Source organism: Pocillopora damicornis, chromosome 6, assembly GCF_964200805.1.
Source record: "Pocillopora damicornis chromosome 6, jaPocDami1.2, whole genome shotgun sequence".
Taxonomy (NCBI): Eukaryota; Metazoa; Cnidaria; class Anthozoa; order Scleractinia; family Pocilloporidae; genus Pocillopora; species Pocillopora damicornis.
The window spans coordinates 5,321,717-5,342,610 of NC_142675.1; the positions used below are offsets into that span (position 1 = coordinate 5,321,717).

General features: G+C 38.8%; 3 protein-coding genes and 1 long non-coding RNA gene across 4 annotated transcripts in view; 3 read left to right on the plus strand and 1 right to left on the minus strand.

Moving 5' to 3' along the window:
* LOC149043603 (uncharacterized) overlaps nt 1-20,894 on the plus strand; it is a 42,883-nt gene that overhangs the window by 10,617 nt on the left and 11,372 nt on the right. The gene's annotated exons all lie outside the window — the stretch shown is intronic.
* On the plus strand, nt 217-5,026 carry LOC149043604 (uncharacterized). The gene has a single exon (XM_089210377.1). It carries the CDS (start codon nt 1,023-1,025, stop codon nt 3,120-3,122), a length of 2,100 nt encoding a protein of 699 aa, XP_089066503.1. The 5' UTR covers nt 217-1,022; the 3' UTR covers nt 3,123-5,026.
* On the plus strand, nt 8,327-10,614 carry LOC149043605 (uncharacterized). Its single transcript, XM_089210378.1, has one exon. It carries the CDS (start codon nt 8,520-8,522, stop codon nt 10,608-10,610), a length of 2,091 nt encoding a protein of 696 aa, XP_089066504.1. The 5' UTR covers nt 8,327-8,519; the 3' UTR covers nt 10,611-10,614.
* Nucleotides 11,466-14,776, minus strand: LOC149043606 (ATP-binding cassette sub-family C member 1-like). The gene is made up of 3 exons (XM_089210394.1): nt 14,614-14,776; nt 14,010-14,204; nt 11,466-12,355 (listed from the first exon to the last, which is right to left on the minus strand). Exons 1-3 carry the CDS (start codon nt 14,691-14,693, stop codon nt 12,247-12,249), a joined length of 384 nt encoding a protein of 127 aa, XP_089066520.1. The 5' UTR covers nt 14,694-14,776; the 3' UTR covers nt 11,466-12,246.

Below are 20,894 nucleotides of genomic sequence, written 5' to 3' on the forward strand. Positions count from 1 at the left end.
GCCGCACGTAAAGAGGGTTTCTTTCTTGTTTGTTTGTTATTTCATATTCAAGTTTATAAATTAAAATCAACGAGGATATCAAAAGCAAAAATGGGATTATTTATAGGAACGGACTGTAAATGACATGTGACATGTCCTAATTCGATGGTAAATGAATAATTATCCCTATTCAATAAATTGTGAGTAACATCCATAAAAAATACTCTGCCTCACATCTATCATATAAGGAGAAGACAATTAGCTTCTGAACGGTGTTCATAGGTTTGACCTCTTGACTGAGCTCTGAGTAGTTTTTTTGTGACTTTCAAAGCGGAAACAAAGCCCGTGTTGTACGTGTCTTGAAAATTGAGGCATGTTGGATTTGAGATCCATTTGAGGACTCCCACACGCAAACATGTATGTCTGATATTCCTGTCCAGCTGTCAAGAAGAGATGCGACCGAGAGCCGCATTAATATTCATAGCAAATCATTTTGAAATGATTAAGAAAACGATGGGATCAGGAATGAGCTCTTTAGTTCATCAGGGTTCATTAGTCTCGGGCCACTGCATTCTCAAACCGTTGAACAGGGGAAGCAACCTTATCGATCTCCAAAGGTATACCATGTTTCTTATTTTAGATCAACCGGAAAAAACGCTTGGATCAGTGCGGTTGAGATGTAAATTTTTCCTTTTTTTCTCAGGCTCTGTTTAATTGACAAAATATCATTGGCAGGAGCCCTCCTGTATTAATGTAATTTTAGGAACTATCCCATCCGCTCTTAGTTCTGTTACAGTCTGAGGCCGCTCCCATCACCCCATTTGCTTCCGGTCATTTTATTTGACTTTCTGTTTCAATTTCTAAATTTAACTGTCGCGTGAACATTTATCAAAACGCAAGCGAGCGAAAATATAGCTTACTCGGCGAATTCATCCGCTTAGGCAGTCATCGCAAACCTTGCAAATCAACACGGCTTTTGTTTGAAGGAGAGAACAATAATCTCATCTAGACGGTTGTTGACACCTAGCGATCCTTGACCAAGGATGCTCTCAACTTTGCAAATTCGTTTTGTGGTTTTGATAGTTGCTTTGGGTTACATTGTAGAAAACTCGCTCAGCTACAGCCCCGGCAGGGAAATACAATGTAGGTGGAATTGTTTAGTCCACATGGCTGATTTAACGGCGCTTAAGCGTGAAATGGCGAATTCAACGACGACGAACAGCAAATTAATCAAGCTCAACGTACAGTACGAGAAGCTAATAGACGACAAATGCCCGGACGAGAAGTCTTTTAACTCAAGCGAATCCTCCTCTGAATATTGTCAAGTCTGCTTGGTAAAGAAACGACTCTTTCCCTCAATGACATCGAATAAAAGCTCTATAAATACATCTCTTCATATAGACCACAGAGAAATACGTGCCATTTGTACTTTGAAACCAGCGAGAACGACTGTGTCAAGCCCTACGGACTACAGCAGCCGTTCTTCCGCCATCTGTCATCTTATTAACTTCGAAAATGAATTTGAAACCATCAATTATCACGCTGTGGAAACAGATCCTCTTGGACTGTGCATGAATTTTACCATACGAGACAGGACGAACAGCACGAAAGGACTTCAAGGAGCTGTAGATCTCAGGAGATGGCCAAAGATGGAGTTGGATTTCTTCGCTGTTGTATTCATCTCAGTTTTCGTACATTACTCTCTGGCCTTTCTTTGTCTTTTCTACCCAACGGAAATCTTGCAAGATGGCGTTACTCATATCACTCTTGAGGGAGCAAGTCCCGTTAGTCTCCGAAGCTTTGCAGGAAACTATTTGTTTTCTAGAAAAGAGGGAATTTGGTGCAAAGCAAAAACATTCATTTTGAGAGTTTTTATCATACCTCTTCCATTTGTTGTCAGTGCAACCGTCTTTACAGATTTTGAACGTGACGGTCTTTTCAAAATGTCATCATACATAAGACTCTTCATAGTGTCTGGTTTTTGTTATTGTTTTCAGGCTTTTTACATATCATTTTACTCGAAAAGGTCAATGAAAGCAGAGCCTTGTTCCTTTTGTAAGTTTTTTAAGCCAGCAATCCTTTCCTGTCAAGATGAACTTCCTCGGCTAATTATAAACCATTTGCGCCTCCAGCCTTTGATCTTGGTAGAGAGTGGGAGGTTTTACAAACGACGTTTACTAGATTATTTCAAAACGTCCGCCACGGTGATTCCTTCCTGTAGATGTTCTATAGTTTTTATGATTCGTCTTGTACTATTTATCTCTTTGTTGATCTGTATACCCGTTGTGGCAGTAGTGTTATTGATTACTGTAAGTTTATTAACTTTCACAGGCATTATAGTCACTGCTCCTGCATCTACCTTATGCATGGCTAAATACAGACCGAGTTCTTTAAATTCAAAAATATCGGTTTCATTATTCAACATCATGCATAATGCCCTCTCCCCTATTTCATGGTTTGGTTTCTTTAACCTTTCGCTATTAACAGCTTTCGGTGTTTGGAGGGCTTTATTATATGTTTTCGTGGTCTCTTTCTCAGAGGAACATCTTCCTTACGTGGCTTGCTTCGTTTTTGTTTTGTATTACATTTGGTCAAGCTACAGCTCTTTTACAGAAACATACCACGAGCTTGCCCTGGCTTTATACGATTGCCACAAAGGCTCAAAACGAACCCAATTACAAGATGTTCCTTCCACCTCTGATCAGCTGCCAAAACTACCTAACAATACACACGATCTTGACAACTTGATAGCAATTCCAAAAGAGCTCTTCGGAATGGCATGTGAAGAACTTTCGCCGCTCAGAGAAGGTGTCTGCACACTAGTTTTGAAGATCACAGTGATCGTGTCTTTTGTGTTTATTGTGTTTTCCTTGGCTATGGCGTTCAGCTTTGACACGACACCTTTGATGAAAACTTTGTTAACGTTTCTCACTTTAGCGTTTCCCAAGATCGTCGCCATCTTCATTGATAGAGGATGGCAGAAAAAATTGCGAGCAAAGGTTATGGAGGAAAAGGTTCCAAAAATCGTGGAAAAATTCATCAGTAAAACTTCTTTGACAACTCGAGGACAGAGGGACAGAAATGCAAACAGCGACGAAGTGAGTTTAGTAAATGAAGACTACATTGAGCTTGCGATCATGTAGTCGTTAAAGATACCAGCTTATGACTAGAAAAATAAGATAATATGGTATCATCAAATGAGTTGATAATGTAAATTGGCGCATCGTAAAGAGTTTCAACGCTGACGTTTCGAGCGTTCTTCATTCGATCTGACAAAGGGCTATCGCTCGAAACTTCAGCTTTGAAACTATTCACGGTGGCCATGCAAGTGACGTTATCAACTCAGTTGATAGTACCAAATTGCCTTTTTATACTCTCCCACCGACGCAGCACCCTAGTTTTTTTAGAAACTTACCTCCTTTACTCATATGGCCAGAAAAACCTTATTTACTGTTAATTAAGTCAACTGGCTTTACTAGAGCATTTTATTTGCCTTTTAAAATTTTCTATAAGAATTAATTTCGATCAGCCAGGGACAAACAGTCTTCATAAGCAGAGTAGGAGACATTTGGAAAAAAAAATTTGGAAGAGTTGGATGAATTAGATTAAATAATTAACTGGAACTGCGCACCTTGCTTTTGGATCTTTTGTTCAGTCAAGTTTGAAAAAAAGATCGAAAAAGGTCTGAAGATTCCTTTTAAGTGTGAAAATTTTTTCCACTACGTGTTGGGAAACAATTTAATTTTGCCTTTCCTCCTCTTTCATTTATCAAATTCAAAGAAACAATTTTCCACCTCGACGGCCTTAGGGTTTCAGGTCTTTCAGGCTGTGTATTATAAATTATCTGAAATTATTCGCATTGAGCCAGCAAGATCTTGTTATTAGTATAGGTAATGCAATTTGCAATTTGGTGTTAATAAGCACGAGTAAATTTTTCAAAGACCACAAAATTCCACGACCCCGTAGAGCAAGTGCAATCTGTAGTCTTTGAAATATTTACAAGTGCTTATTACACCACATTCCACGAGAAAACACGCTATTACTTGTTAAGAAAGTACATGAAAAAAACGTCACAGAAAGTCGAGACAGACTAAATTTTGAAAGCGGATGCGTGCTATTTGTAATTTGCACTTGTGTTACAACTTTGCATCCGTGTAATATGAGAATGCACTCGTTCTCAGCCAATCAGAAGCGCGTAATTTTTTGCATGTACATCATTATATGTAATATACTGTTGTTTGGGTATATATCAATATAGTGGTTGTGCCATCATGTGTTTTTCTGAAGCCCTTTGCAATGTTATTAATTACCATAATATACATCTCTTTACATAATAGTCAACACTTTAGATCCCAAGATTGATTGTATCGCATTTCTTCTCACAATATTCTCACGAGTAACGATCATGAGAATCTAGGACATGATCACAGAAAAGAGATTACTCTCACGTTGAAAACTTACTCACAATTTTTTTCTTAGGATATGTGAGGAGACTAGAAATGAGAATTTATATGTTGATCAAGGGGCTTTAAGAGTTCACTTGATAAGTTTGTTCCTCTCATAACTTGTTTGTTACATAATTTATGAAGTGGGGTTTTACAACGCTTTAAATATTTCCGCCAAGGAATAATTGTAATCGTTAATGTTAAGAGTGCATCTACAAAGTAGGTTGAAGACGAGTAGTTTTACAAATAATCAGTATTTCATTTCGTGAAGATCTGTTAAATCCGCTACAATTACAAAAACAGACCAAAAGTTGTGTTCCTTTTTACATCATATTCTGTTACTAGTTCCATATCCATTTGTAAAAAACCGTATTCTGTAAAAAGTATAATTAAGTTTAATTCATAGTTTAAAATACTGTAATGAATAAAGCTTTAGAGGGATAGAAATGTTACGGAATGTAAACCATATCTTTTTTTACGTCATGAGGATGACCACGTTATTTCCGAAACTTGTCATAGTAAGATTAGATTTGAAAAGTAATGTTCTCTGGTTGTGTGAATACAATTTTTCATTAATAAATATACTTTGTGTTTGACACTAACTCTGTTGTCACTTAAGGACTCCTTATAACAACATGCCCGGCCAAAAGAAAAACAACATAAAACACTTGGACTGAGGATGAGGAGAGAGAGAGAGAGGGTTGGGTCTGACAATAAATCTTGCCAAGAATAACCTGAAACCAATATTAGGAGGGATTAATGGGAGGAAACGAGGGGCAGAGGTAGGGGAAAGTGGTAGATGAAGGGAGGAGGGGAGGGGGAAAGAGGTAGATGAAGTAAAAAGGGTACGGATAATTTTCCAAATGCATTTTTGGTCGTGGATAAAAATCTCAAGGAGAAGGCAATTCAAGAGCACGGACGCAAAACAATTACTTGTAATTGCCAAATAAACATTTTCTTACGGAATCCGGCGAGATCAGCCGAACACCACATAGTTCACGCCAAGTTGTCTGCGAGGAACCAGATAGCTGATATCATTTCCATTTTTCTTTTTACGCTAATACAGTTAAAATTTCCTTTCCGATAAGTCAGTGATAACACAAGCGCATCGCACATCAGTTCAAAACTAATGCCTACGTAGCCACTCTTCCCGATTTCCTTCAGAAGCGCTTTCGTTTTGTGATGCTGTCATAACGTGCCTAGCTTCTCAAGCCAGCCCAGCGTCACGAGCCATTTTGTAGAAGATTCCCTGTTGAGCCAACAGAGCCTGCGGAGCGTCAAACTCCATCACGAAACCTTTGTCCAGCACCATGATCCTGAAAAAAATTTAAAAAAAAGAGACAATAGACTCACATGCTACAGTGTTTTCTAAACTCCGCAATTATTTCTTCTTTGTAATCAATTGAAGTTCTAATATTCTTCCCAAGGTGGATTTACTTCATCGTCATCATCTTCATTTTCCCCATTTTGACAATACAAAGATATATTTACCACGTTATCAGCTAGAAGGCGAGGAGACCCAGGAAGCCACCGGGCTTATAGAAGAGCCACCTCACTTACAATAATAGATCAAGTAAAGACTGAAAAAGTGCTGCGAATGTGCGCCTCGGCCAATTCAGTGATTATTTAAGTAAAACTTAAGCATTTTCGTCTTAAAGCTAAGAAGGTTTGACGAACGAGTGAAGAGAGTTTCAAATTTTAGGACCTTAGTAGAGAATTGTAAATTGCTTGAGATTTGTACGGTACAAACGCGTTCGATAATTACTGGCTATTCTGGTACCATATATTTGAATTTGGCTATTCGTTAATAATAAAACATAAAATTGGCGATTTCAAACGTATTGACTTGGAAAACATCTAAAATTCTTAGTTTGGAGAATAAAGGAGCGGAATGGGCTCGTTAGTCTGAGTTGGTGATAGCCTGCACAGCTGACTTTTGCAAATAATAAGTTCTATTTAAGTTAGGTATGTATGTGGACGACCAGGCGGAGTTTCAATAGACGATATAAGGATAAATTAAGGTGTGGTACAGAGTGAGTTTGGTTGTGGAGGATAGGAAAAAGCGAGACCTAAGTATAATACCCATTGATTTAGCGATTTGTATACATACATAGCTGATATGGTGTTTCCAGGTGAGATGATCGTCAATATAGATCCCAAGGAATTTATTTATGTTAGATAGTTTTTAGGGGTTTACCTTCTTGTAGAGTCTGTTCTACTTGTTAACGGATTTTAGAAATCCAGAGCTAAGTCATGGAGAAAAGGACTGTTTACCCTTGAGAACTTTTAAAGGGAAACAGGTGTTGTAGATTCTGGAGTATTCTTCAATGAAATCATTATAGGCTTCATTGGGATCTTCCATGTTGCGAAATGAGGACCATTTTGCGTTTAAAAGGTTCTCGTTGAATTTATGCAAATTATCGTCATTGAATGTGCGCATCATAATTTTCCTTTCTGTGCAGCGCGTTAGAGTTGCGTCGTCAAAATATTTTTTTGTACATTGTTTTTTGTACATTCCGCGGTATCTCTTAGCTTTCCAGGCCCGTTTAGCTCAGTTTCAACTACATTCATTACTTGATCTACTTTAACAGTACCATCATTGAAAAATATGTCAAAATGACGAAGCCTTCTATCATGCGTTCTTAGACTCCACGCGTAAAGTGGAAAGTCCACGAGTGAGGAAATCCAACATCTCTCGTCTTTGCACCGGTATCTCTCGCTGCACCGGTATCGCAGAGGTCATGGGTTCAAATCCCGTACAGGCCTGAATTTTTTTCAGGTCTTATTTTCACTACTGCCTAAGTAGTGCACATTACTGCGAGGATCACTTTCATTAACATCTCTCGTCTTTGTAATCCGTGACCGATGTATTTCAATAAAGCCTCTTTAAGTTCGGCATTATTTTTCCACAAGGCTTCTCTGAAATCTGACATCGAAATGCTAAGAGACTCTTCTAAAATCACTCAAGACCAAAACATCTTCACAACTTGAGTAAAAGGACACAACGCATGATGGGATATGCAATCACGCCCGCACAGTATCATGGTGGTGGCAGCCCTCGGCCACAGTGATATTCACTTTGATTTTTGTTTTGATTTGATGTAGAATTTATTTTTTATTTTGACGTGAATTGCCCTTGGATTTCAGTTTTATTTTCAAATGATTTTTACTTTGATAATGCAATTACTTTTGCTTTTAAATTTGATTTCTACTTCATTTTACTTTCAATCGTTCTTTTTCCTTTGTTTTGAAGTCACGTTCCATTTTACTTTCAGTTTTAATTTATTTTTCTTTTATTTTTTATTCAGTCTCAGAAAAACTGTAAAACTTTGGCTCTTGGCCACCATAGTATGGTGGCACATTTAGAAAAATGCCACTAAAAACATTATCCGTAAGGTTGTTGGTGAATATGTTGTCAATTAGTGTCGCAGAGTATGTAGTGAGGTGCGTTCGATTGGAGATGAGAGGAAGAAAGGCGTGTGAAAATAAGCTGTCAGTAAATTCCTGCGTTGGAACATGATGATTGTATTAGAGAAGGTCTGGATTAAAGTCTCCCATAACATAACAATGTTGACTTGACTTTCAAATTTCAAATTTCAGTTATAAAATTCAAAATTTAACTATTGCGAGGTAAACATGTATTAAAACGCAAGCAAGCGTAAATTGTGCTTATTCGGCAAATTTATCGGCTTGTGCAGTCATTGGAAACCTTGCAAATCATCACGACTTTAGTTTAAAGGGAAAATTGAGTTTTCACTAACTTCAGTCTCATTTAGACGGTTGTGTCCATCTATCGACCTTGAGGATGCCATCAATTTCCCAAATTCGGAGAGTGGTTTCCATAGTTGCCCTGGCTAGCGTCGTAAACAGTGATGATTTTACTTTCAATTTCGGATGTCAGTTTCCAATTCAAAATTTAACTATTGCCTAGTAAACATGTATCAAAACGCAAGCGAGCGTAAATTGAGCTTATTCGGCAAATTTATCGGCTTGTGCAGTCATTGGAAACCTTGCAAATCATCACGACTTTAGAGTTGAGTTTTAACTAACTTCAGTCTCATTTAGACGGTTGTGTCCATCCATCGATCCCTGAGGATGCCATCAATTTCCCAAATTCGGAGAGTGGTTTTGATAGTTGCTCTAGCTAACGTCGCGAACAACTCGTTTGGCTACAGCCCTGAAATCCAATGTATCTGGAACTGTTCTGTCCACGAGGCTGATCTAACGGGGCTTAAGCGACAAATGGAGACCTCAACATCGAACCAGAAAGCGATTAGGCTTGGTGTTCAATACGAGAAGATAGTGGACGACAAATGCGCGAATAAGACATCTGTTAACTCAAGTGAATACGTTTCTGAATATTGTCACGTCTGCTTGGTAAACAAACGACTCGTTTCCTTGATGACAGCGAATGAAAGCTTGGTAAATGAATTTCTTCAGATAAAACATAGAGAAATACGCGCCATTTGTACCTTAAAACCTGCAAACACAACTGTTGCAAACCCTAAGAACTACATAAGACGTTCTTCCGCCATTTGTCATCTTATCAATTTGTCATCTTATCAATTTGTGAAAGCTGCTTCTCTTGGACCGTGCATGAATATAACTATACCAGACTGGAAAAACAGCACTAAAGGACTTAAAGTACCTTTCAGTCCCGTGGAATGGCTTAAAGTTGATTTGAATCACATGGAATGGCCAAAGACGATATTGATTTTCTTCTCTTTTGTCTTCATCGCAGTTTTCCAGTATTACTCTCTGGCCTTTCTTTGTCTGTTCTACCCGACGGAAATCTTGCAAGATGGCGTTACTCGTATCACTCTTGAGGGAGCAAGTCCCGTTAGTCTCCGGAGCTTTGCGGGAAACTATTTCTTTTCTAGAAAAGAGGGAATTTGGGTCAAAGAAAAAACATTCATTTTGAGAGTTGTTATCATACCTCTTCCATTTATTGTCAGTGCAACTGCCTTTGCGGATTTTGAACGTGACGGTCTTTTCAAAATGTCATCATACATAAGACTCTTCATAGTGTCTGGTTTTTGTTATTGTTTTCAGGCTTTTTACACATCATTTTTCTCGAAAAGGTCATTGAAAGCAAAGCCTTGTTTCCTTTGTAAGTTTTTCAAGTCAGAAACCCTTTCTTGTCAAGACGAACTTCCTCGGCTAATTAAAAACCATTTGCGCCTCCAACCTTTGATCTTGGTAGAATGTTGGAGGTTTTACAAACGGTCTTTGCTTAATTATTTTAAAATGTCTCCCACGGTGATTCCTTCCTGCAAATGTTCTCGAGTCTTTGTGATTCGTCTTGTACTATTTATCTCTTTGTTGCTCTGTATACCCGTTGTGGCAGCAGCGTTATTGATTGCTGTAAGTTTATTAACCTCCACTGGCATTCTTTTCACTTCTCCTGCAGCTGCCTTGAGCATGGTTCTATACAGACCGAGTAATTTAAATTTAAAAATGCCGAATTCATTTTTCATCCTCTTTATTCTTATACATGTTGCTCTCTCATGCGTTTCATGGTTTGGTGTCTTTAACATTTTGCTATTAACAGCTTCCGGTGCTCTGAATGCTTTAGTATATGTTTTCGTGCTCTCTTTCTCAGAGGAAAATCTCCCTTACGTGGCTTGTTTCGTTTTTGTTTTGTATTACATTTGGTCAAGCTACAGTTGTTTTAAGAAAACATACCACGAGCTTGCCCTGGCTTTGTACGATTGTTACAAGGACTCAAAACGAACCCAATTTCAAGATGTTCCTTCCACCTCTGATCAGCTGCCAAAACTACCTAATAATACACACGATCTTGACAACTTGATAGCAATTCCAAAAGAGCTCTTCGAAATGGCATGCAAAAAACTTTCGCCTCTTAGAGAAGGCGTCTGCATACTAATTTTGAAGATCACAGTAATCGTGTCTTTTGTGTTTATTGTGTTTTCGTTGGCTATGGTGTTCAGCTTTGACACAACGCCTTTGTTGAAAACTTTGTTAACGTTTCTCACTTTATCGTTTCCAAAGATCGTTGTAATCTACATTGATGGAGGATGGCAGAAAAAATTGCGAGCAAGGGCTATGAAGGAAAAGGTTCCGAAAATTGTGGAAAAATTCATCATTGAAACTTCTATGACTACTCGAGGACCGAAGGACCGAAATGCAAACAGCGACGAAGTGATTTTAATAAATGAAGACTAGGTTGAGCTTGCTATCATGTTGTCCTTAAAGATACCAGCTTATGGCTAGAAAAACAAGGTAATTTGGTATTATTAACTGAGTTCATGATGTAAATTGTCCACTGTAGAGTCTCAAAACTGACTTTCCGAGCGTTCGTCATTCGCCTTAGGGTTTTTTTCTGTGTCTTATAAATTATCTGAAAAATAATCGCTTCAATGTTAGTATAGGTAACAACATAATTTCAAGTACAATTTGGAGTTAATATGCACGGGTAAATTTTTCAAAGACAAGAAAATTGCACGAGCCCGTAGAAAAAGTGCAATTTGAAGTCTTTGAAATATTTACAAGTGCCTATTGCACCACCTTGCAAGAGAAATCATGTTACCACTTGTTAATAATGTACATGAGAAAACATCACAGAAAGTCGAGACAGACTAAATTTTGAAAGCGTGCTATTTGTAATTTGCACTTATGTTAAAACTTTGCACTCGTGTTACACGAGAATGCACTCGTTTTCAGCCAATCAGAAGCGCGTAATTTTTTCACGTACATCATAAGATGTAATATTACTGTTGTCTGGGTATAAATCACTTAGATGGTTGTGCCATCAGGTGTTTTTGTGAAGCCGTTTGCAACGTCATCAATTGTTACAATATACATCTCGTTATATAATGGTTTACACTTTAGACCCCAAGATTGATTGTATCACATTTCTCCTCACAATATTCTCACGAGTGAAGATTATGAGAATCTAGATAGTTTTACGAATAATCAATTTGTGGGCATTTGTTAAATCTGTTATGTTTACAAAAACAGACCAAAAACTATGTTCCTTGTTACCAGGTCCATAGCCACTTAGTAAAAAACCAGATTCTGTAAATATAATACTTAAGTTTAATTCCTAGTTTAAAATACTGTGATGAAGTAAGCCTTGGACAGATAGAAATATTATGGAATGTAAAACATCTTTGTTTACATCACGTCATGAGGATGACCACGTTATTTTTAAAACGTGTCATATTAAGATTAGATTTAAAAAGTAATGTTCTCTGGTTGTTTGAATACAGTTTTTCATTAATAAATATACTTTGTGTTTGACACTGACTCTGTTGTCACTTAAGGACTCCTTACAACGCCACGCCCGGCCAAAAGTAGACAACATAGAACACTTCTTAAAGCCTGGACTGGATGAGGAGAGAGAGGGACAACAAATCTTGCCAAGAAAATCCTGAAACCAATATATGGGGGTTGAGGAGAGGAAAAGGGGGGCTGGGGAGCGGGAAAGACATAGATGAAGTGAAAAGGGGAAGGATAATTTTCCAAATGAATTTTTTGTCGTGGATAAGAATATCATGGAGAAGGCAATTCAAGAGCACGGACGCAAAACAATTACTTGTAATCGCCAAATAAACATTCCCTTAATCGAGATCAGCCCAACACCACACAATTCACGCCAAGTTGTCTGCTAGGACCCAAATCGCAGATATCATTCCCTTTTCTTTTTACGCTGATACTGTTAAAATATCCTTTCCGATAGGTCAGTGATAACATAAGCGCATCGTGCATCAGCTCAAAAGTAATGCCTACGTAGCCACTCTTCCCGATTTCCTTCAGAGGCACTTTCGCTTTGTGATGCCGTCATGAGGTGCCTAGCTTCTCAAGCCAGTCCAGCGTCACGAGCCATTTTGTAGAAGATTCCCTGTTGAGCCAACAGAGCCTGTGGAGTGTCAAACTCCATCATGAAACCTTTGTCCAGCACCATGATCCTGAAAAAAAACAACAACAATAGACTCACATATCACTCAGTGCAAAGTTCTGTTCACTCCGAGACCTCCTCCTCTTGAGGAAAAAAAGGGATCAAAGTCATAATCTGAGCAACTATGCACCTACCCCTCCCCTAACCCAATATTAACCCAAACTTGTTATCGGTTGACTGTTGTTGGGTTAAGGGAGGGGTACGTTCGCAGTTGCTGGTAGCACATGAATTAGAGTTCACTCATTTCACCCAAAAGATATGCGACTTGACTATTCACAATTCCGGCTGAGTATAACCTTCACAGGAGGAAACCAAAAGTGCCACGGCCACGTAATGAGAATTCAGCTAAACATATCAAACTCATGGGGTACAAATAGTCTTGACATGAATGTAGTGACCACGCCCACTTCAACACCCCACTCAAATCGAGCGTAATTTTCGAATGTTTTACCATCGTGCGGATTCTCTACGGAAAAAGCACTCAATGTACCTCTGAAATATTAAACTATAATATTGTGGCTTTCTATTTCGCTAATTTTCTAACTTGAAGGTAAAGTTTTTCCCTCGTCATTTTTACCTTTTCTCCGAGCGGTTGCGTGAAATTAACAAGGCGTTTTTGATCAAAACACGACCGAGCGAAGGGTCTCGGGCGATATCTGTTTTACGCAGGCGCTAACTAAAAATGTACCGCCAGAATCAAAAAGAGGAAAAAATTTCCTTTGTTTTGATATGTAAAGTGTCGAACAAAAAGCAGATTTATCTTCGTCAAATGGCGTTTCAAAACAGCTGTATCTTCCTCCTTTTGATTTTTCCTGTTTTGTAAGCGTGAAAGCAGTAGGAGAGGGATCGGGAAACTCAGAAAGCGCTTCGGGAATTAATCTGCCATCGTTTACTTACAAGATAAACAAGTAAGATTTGTGAAGTTCGTTGAAGTATGAAGTCTAAATAAATGCCTTTTTAAAGCTTGTTTGCTGGATTTTTCGTAAACTTCCCTGATTAATTTTTCGTTTCAGCTTACTAGTTTATACTATTTCAAAGCAATGTCAAGACGAAGACGGAGAACCATGAGTCGGTCCTTTCAACAATCGTAAACAAAGTGTTTGAGCAATCAGGTATACGAGGTGTAATAATCAATAGCCGCATATCAGAAGTCTTCAGAAAGAAAGTATTCTGCCTTCAGAAAGCTGTCAAGAAAGCTAATAATCGTGGCGGAAGGCAATTAAACGGGCCCTCGGTATCGATTTAATATCATATCGATCTCAATATCATACAGTTTTGTATCTTTCTTCCGTGGATTCGCCTTTCTAACGAGGGTGTATGTTGAGAATTCATTGCAAAATCGCTTCGTGTTTTTTAATTTCTCTCTTTGACCTGTCCGCCATTTTAAAAAAAATCGTAACGGAGAGCATGCGCATTACGTGGGGTTAGTGGTTGCGTACACCTGGAACCGAGAAAAACAAATGTTCGTCGCACTGGGGAAAGAGTTTGATATGTTCTATTCAGTAATGTACAAATATTAAGCAAAAGGGGCATCATTTCTAGACTGGAACTAAACTTCCCCCTTCATTCTATCACCCCTGGGAAAAGCTTTATCCTTACCGCATCAACATTTGAGGAGACATGTAACGAGTGCAAAGAGAAGTATTAACTAAGGAATGCTTTACCTTGTATAGTCCATTATAGTGTTGAGCCTGTGAGCAATGGTGAACACAGTGCGGTCAGCGAACTCTCGCCGAATCGTGTGCTGGATGAGTTCATCAGTTTCCAGGTCCACTGCGGCCGTGGCTTCGTCTAGAACCAGGATCTTACTTTTACGGAACAGCGCACGCGCTAAGCACACCAATTGCCGCTGACCAACACTGAAAGAATGACCGATTATCTCTGGATATTCAGTAAAACTGGTCCGAAAAATCCCAACATTCAAAATGAAGACGAGTGCAAGACTTTTCAGACGTAGTAAGTTCTATGTACATACAAATATAAAAGTCATTTTCTCATCAAATACTTTCAACTTTACCTCTTTTTAAAGCAGTGGATTTGAGCATCTTGGAAATGGGCTATTTCTTAATTGATAAGCACTTAAAACAGTGTGAGAAAATATAAATAAAGGGGGTAAGTTTCTAAAGAAATTGCAGTGCTGCGTCGGTGGGAGAGTATATTAGGGTAATTTAGTATTATCAACTGAGTTGAAAACGTAAATTAGCCGCCGTAAAGAGTTCCAAAGCTGACGTTTCGATCGTTAGCCCTTTATCATTCCAAACTTATTACCTTAAATTTTCGCCTCCTTCAGTCACGGGATGTAAAAGACCCTCTTCCAGTCCGGACACAAAGTTCTTCAAATGACTCATCTCTAGAATCTTCCAAAGCTCCTCGTCCGTGTGACTGTCAAACGGATCCAAATTGACACGTAGCGTTCCAGAAAACAACACGGGATCCTAAATGGCAAAAATCTTCAAATGAATCTTCTTTAGGAGTGAGGGAAGCATAGAAAAAGTACGTAAATACTTGTTTTTACAGGCTAAATTATTTTGCATGTAAACGCGGTATGAAATTCATTGCGTTCCGGAACGAAACCCATTTTGGAATGATGTAAAAAGGTACCTTAGGGACGGACCATTAGATTTTCGATGCGGGGGGGGGGGGGGGTCTTTTGCCAATTGCACTTTGTGTTTTCTTCTATCAAGCCTGTGCTCGATGATTTTTTTCGGGGGTTACTGCCCAACACCCAACACCCAACACCCAACACCCAACACCCAACACCCAACACCCAACACCCAACACCCCCCCCCCCCCCCCCCCGCATCAAAAGTCTAATGGTCCGTCCCTAATATGCTATCGGGTCCTACAACTTTTTATGTGATGATAGAATTTGAATAAATATGTATTACTCGCTCTGTTTTTTTGTTTTGTTTTTTTTTATATTACCGAGTGATAATTTCAGGAAGTAAGAAGCAACAACATTAGGATTCCTATCAAAGCGAGTTGCCATTTTCAGTCATACTTGGTCAGACACCTTGAAAACAAAGGATGACACGCAAGCAGTTTACTGCAAATTTGACATGAAAATAATTCTGACGCCTCTTTGAAAAGAAAAAAAGGCGTGAACAGTGGACATCGCAAGATCTCTGGCTATGTTACAAAAGAATACTTAATGCACTAGAAGTGCACACATCGAGTTCTGGATTCACTTGAATAGTCTGTTTAACAAATGCAGACGTACGGTTATTCTAATCCCAACCAAATTATGTCAAGACGAACAAAACAAAAAAAAGTACAGCCGTCCTGCCTCGCAGCAGGATAGATTTTGTCAGCATAAAAATCTGACAGATCAGTGCCTAAAAGTTTTTATGAGTAAATAACCAGTTCACGTGAATTTTACGAGTTGGCAAATCACATCTTTTGTTTTTAGGTGCTGACAGGATTGGTGGGGCAGGGGGAAGAGGAGTTTATCGGAAATGGGTGAGGATGCTTGTCGTACCTTTCAGGGGTCAAAATCAGTTATCTGGTATCTCTAACGGTGTCTCAAACTTTAGACCTAAAGAGTACTCCCCGAATCGAAAAGATAGATACACGTGTAAAGAAAGCTTTAGACTTCTTTAAGGGCATTAATTGTGAATCAAATGAATACACCTTTCATGGGGAAGACGAAAGATTACCAGCCAAAGACTATGGATATGTTTCTGACAGCGGTATAAAATTTAATAAATTTTGACACCTAATCAACTCAAATTATCTGATAGATTATGGAGTTATTTGTGACCTATAATATCAAGCTAGTAACAAAATCTGCCTCTTTTTTTATTTTCATCTTTTTCTTCGTCGATATGTAGCAGGACAGTGATTTTTTTAAACAGCAGACGGCAGGGCCAGCAAACCATTTCTTCGTCTTGGTGCTTTTCTGGGTCTACCGTTTCGATTGGCAGGGCCAGATGTGCTGTCAGGGGAACTTCATTATTTGGATCTTCTACAAAAAAGAACTCCCAGTCGCCAATTCCAGCCTAAATGAAAAACTCTCTTCCTGATTGTAAAAAAAGTGAATTCACCATTTGAAAGATCTGCTCCCATGTTGGTTGCCTCTGAGGTGTACGAGATGGCAGCTTGCTTCTCCTCGAGATCTTTATGCTGTCCTTCGTTTCCACATCGTTTGGTAATCTTTCTTCCAAGGAAAATCGACTCAATCTTTTTAAAGTAGGAGATCATGATACTTCGGTAGTCCTTAAAAGGAAAAATGAATGGAATGTCATTACTGTATGTGATCCAAAAGGAAGCATCATATCGCTAGTCAGTGAATCAGTATTGAAGAAGTGGGCAGCATAACCTTACCTCGAACTCCGAGGAACACCTCCCCCAACCCCCCTCACCCTGAGTCTACTGTGGATGTCAATCACAGAAAAATAGCGATATAATACGTATTTCAAAACATCATTTTCTACACCCGTTTTCAGGCTCTCTGCAATAAAAAATTGGCAATTTTCACCCAAAAACTATGCTAGCAGGATAGATTTAGTGAGTTCGCTTCCTCCGTTTATCATTTGGAGATGATATGTCAATTTGGTATTGCTGCAATCACCTATCTGCTGTGACCAACTTCAAACAGTCGTCTAATTGTGCCTTCAGAATGAGCGGCGCACTACCAACACCTTCGCAATGACAACTGATTGATTTTTCAATCCTCATCTTCAAAAATTGTCATAATAACTCATTAGCAATCTCGAAGTATTTCACGTTTTATAAACAACTTTTAGTGTTTTTGCGGTTTTGGATGATTTCTTCTGCGGTTTTGCGAGTTCGAATAGACCCCAATGCCCTCCTCTATTTAGTATCTGGAGCAAATATCCCTTTTAAATTTAAATAGGGACGTCTTAAGTCGGCACTATTTGTAAGACTCGAGGAATCAGTTGAGTGAGTTTTAAGAGTTTCTTCCTCCGTAACCTAAAGAGGTGTACTAACATTGGACGTGGGTTCCTGAACTTCACAGGTCAGGGTTAATGGTCCACGAACGTCGGTATTTGGTGACTGACTCACGAACACAGTGGCCATGTACAACATCCTTTGCGTCCTCTGAAAAGAAAAACTCCCAATCTCCATTTCCAGCTTGAATGATAAACTCTTTCCCTGGCTGCGATATAATGAAGGCAGCGTTTGTTAGATCAGCGCACATGTCATTTGCGTTCGAGATGAATGAGATGGCAGCTCGCAGAAATTTTAAGGTTGTCTGATCCTCTTCACTGAGATTTCCATGCTGTTCTTCGATTCCGCATCGCTTTACGATCTATTTTCCGAGAACTGTTGATAATATTTTATCAACTCTAAAAATCATTTTGCTTGGGTAATCCTGGAATGTAAAAAGCGAATAAAAAATGCTTTTAGTAGCTTGCCAGATTCTCAGGAAATTCTGACGCCATCTTCCCCCAGCTTTCTTTTTTTTGTAATATGTTTGCACTCATTTATATTTAATAATCGATCCGAAATTTCTTGGAAATGCAGCTAAACCTCTCTAGTAAACAATAATTATGGCAGATGAAGGCATTAAGAATTAGCCTGTATGTACACTTTCAAAAGCAGAAAAATGTTCATATCTATTTATAAGCTGTTTGCTTAGTGCATGTTTCATGTAACAAACCCTTAAAATGTTGGTTTTCACGCCTTCCCAAAGTTTGTTTAAGGCAGGTGTTCCCTCTGGCGAGATCAATTTCGTTTATAACATAGCGCGTAAATTTCAATTGCGCGAGCGTGCTTCACATTCCTATGGTGCACGCTCATGACGTCAGCAAACAAACCCCTCGAGAAAAAAAAATTTCCATCGGTTACGCCTCGAGCAACTCTTACGCATCTTTCGTGCTCTCCAAACTTCCCGCGTACTTCATATCTCGATGGACGCACGCTTACGTATAAACCAATTGTTAAGTATACAAGTGCAATGTGTGAAGAAACATTGCTAGCCCAATCGAGGCAAAATAGACTTAAGAGCGTGTCCACGAGAGCACCGGGCAGTCGTGCTTCATGCCATCTCACCGATTTCAATGAAACTTTGCCAGTTTGAAGGGTCTAGCCCAAAACTAAAAAAGACAAACTGTTTTCTGTTTTGTTTTTTTCCGGGGGGAGATAGACCACCCCCCCGGTTTTTTCTTGGTCTTCACCAAGGAAATCGCTTCAAAATAGGTAAAATGTATGAAGCTCTCACTGTGATGGTATTTAACCAATTATTCTGAGCGTTTGCACACATATTTTTCCATCCTTAGTTAATGTCCGCCGCAAGTATCAGTCAATTTGATTGACGGCTTGTCAATCAACACTAATCTTGATTCCCCTTTATAATCCATCATGTCATCTCTGAAAATCATCAAAAAAAGATCTGGGCGCTACCGCATTTTTGTCTTGGATGCCTTTTAAAATCTGCGACTGTGACAAGTTTCTCTCAACCACACCTGTCACGCACCTCTTGCTTTAGGCGGTCACTTGACCGAATAAACCTACATTTTTTGGCTCTTTATACAAGATGATTGATCAAGAAAGGTGAAAAATGTAAAAAACTTTCGAGATTTTTTGTAGGAATGGAAAATTTCACGTTTGGAAAGATGCATGTGGGCGAAAACTCGATGAGAAAATCGTAGCGTTTCTTTCTCTTGTCGTTTATTACTGTGAAGATTTGCTAAAATCAGGAAATAGGGCTTTTGTACAGAACAAAACACTCATTAATCTATATCTTGATCGTCTATTATCATTATCGCACAAAAAATGAGGAAACTGTAACAAGAAAGGAGATTTTAAAGTCATGTCGCGTGCTTGTTGACGTACAAGTTCCTGTGTGTAACAACTTCGGCTCTTCCATGCCGCGGATGACGGAAAACTCTGCCCCCCTTATTTGATAGGAAATATCAATAGCCCCATAAAATTCATTAACTGCGCCATGTTTCCAGAAAATAAGACTGGACAATGTTCTTTCCACTTTCCACCATCAAGAAATTCCACATAGATGTAGTATTTGTAGCATGACAGCGTGACCTTTCATGAGAAGTAAAAGTTGTTTATCTTTTTTTTTTTTTCAAGAAGATACTTCTAGAAAATTTTAATCCTTCTGTTATCTTATTTTCCTGTTTTTTGACTGCAAATATCATCTGCATTTGCTTTTCTTTTCGCCGATTGTCATGGCCTTTCCTGCGTGCACGTGCGAGACAGTTTATATACAGCACTCTTTCGAGTTTCTTTGAGTGGTGTCGGGCTTAGGTGTGTAGGTCTGGCTCAAAAGATATCTGCACGCTGCAACACGGGTTCCTATGTTTGCTCCTTTTTCTTTATTTGTATTTTTTTTCTCTGCCTTGCATTATCACACATTTATATTTTTTATTCTCTCAGCGCGTTCCCTCAGATTTGGAAGTAGGCTATGAAAAGTCAATATTGACCAGAACTGAAACCCTTTTCCATCACTATTTGTTTCAGAGAACCCCTGTTATTTATAACTTTTTTTCTCAAGAGAATGTATTTATATTTGCTATTTATTTCCATTAGAACATGACGCTAGGTCCTGATAAGTTTTTTTGTTTCGTGACTCCCAAAAACCGTGTTTGCGACAACATCAATTAAGAAATCAAAGGCAATTACGCCTGAGAAATTCGCTTTTAGCCTTCTACTCGCAAAAGGCAAATCCATGTAATGAAACGTTCTAAGACCTCTGTAAACTATGGACATTACGTGATGTTGAGGGGTCAAATATTTACACTAAATCCGTGACCCTCAAACGGATCACGGACTCGTACATGTAACGGAAAATGTCACACATATATCAACACCGTGGGCGTACCTGGCGAATTCTATCCACTAGCTTCAAGAGATAAGAGACAGCTTATTTACTTTTTGTATATGAACAAGCTCATTTACCCTACTTGAAAAAATCCTTGATGAAGTCTACTCTTGTCAGACGAAACGCGTGGGAGATAAATACAAGTTTTTACTCTCTCAGTTCGCGCAATGATGCTCACTAGTTTGTTCCGTCAAAAACGCTTTTAATGTGAAGTCACGTCGACCTCGACAGAAAAATTTAGCTCACCCTGTCATAATCAATGGTTTGATACCGTAACTACCCATTTAGGTACATCATTGGGCTTTGATCACAATAATGAAAAAAAATGTGCGTTTCATCACGCTCGCCACATATACTTTTGGAAAATTATTTTACTAGAGGGCAATGACGGCTCGCATGGCGCGTCTTGACTCTGGCCGACGAAAATTATCGCGGTGAACCCCATGAAATTCTTGTCAAGTGTTTTAAAAACTTTGTCAACCCTTGATTTGCACGCAGAAAAGAAAAGGTAAATTCTGAACGGTATTTCATAATATTTTATTTATCGGTCAATGTATGAACTGTTTTATAGCAGCGCGAGGAAAAAGCAAAATTGAAGCAACCGGCGTATCGGCGAGAACAATATCTAATCCGTCACAGACAGAACATGAAAGCGAGATATTCTTGCTAAAAGGAAGAATGTATCGAGACGTTTCAGTCATTGACTGCCATCCAAAAGCACCCTAACAAAGACAAACACAGTGAAGCT

Bases quoted from the DNA above. Each gene is read 5' to 3' on its own strand.
- LOC149043604 (XM_089210377.1), top strand. From the start codon at position 1,023: ATGCTCTCAACTTTGCAAATTCGTTTTGTGGTTTTGATAGTTGCTTTG.
- LOC149043605 (XM_089210378.1), top strand. From the start codon at position 8,520: ATGCCATCAATTTCCCAAATTCGGAGAGTGGTTTTGATAGTTGCTCTA.
- LOC149043606 (XM_089210394.1), bottom strand. From the start codon at position 14,693: ATGAGTCATTTGAAGAACTTTGTGTCCGGACTGGAAGAGGGTCTTTTA. The intron at 14,205-14,613 runs GTAATAAGTTTG...TCATTCTTTCAG, and splicing joins GAAGGAGGCGAAAATTTAAG to TGTTGGTCAGCGGCAATTGG. The intron at 12,356-14,009 runs GTAAAGCATTCC...GTTTTTTTTCAG, and splicing joins ACTATAATGGACTATACAAG to GATCATGGTGCTGGACAAAG.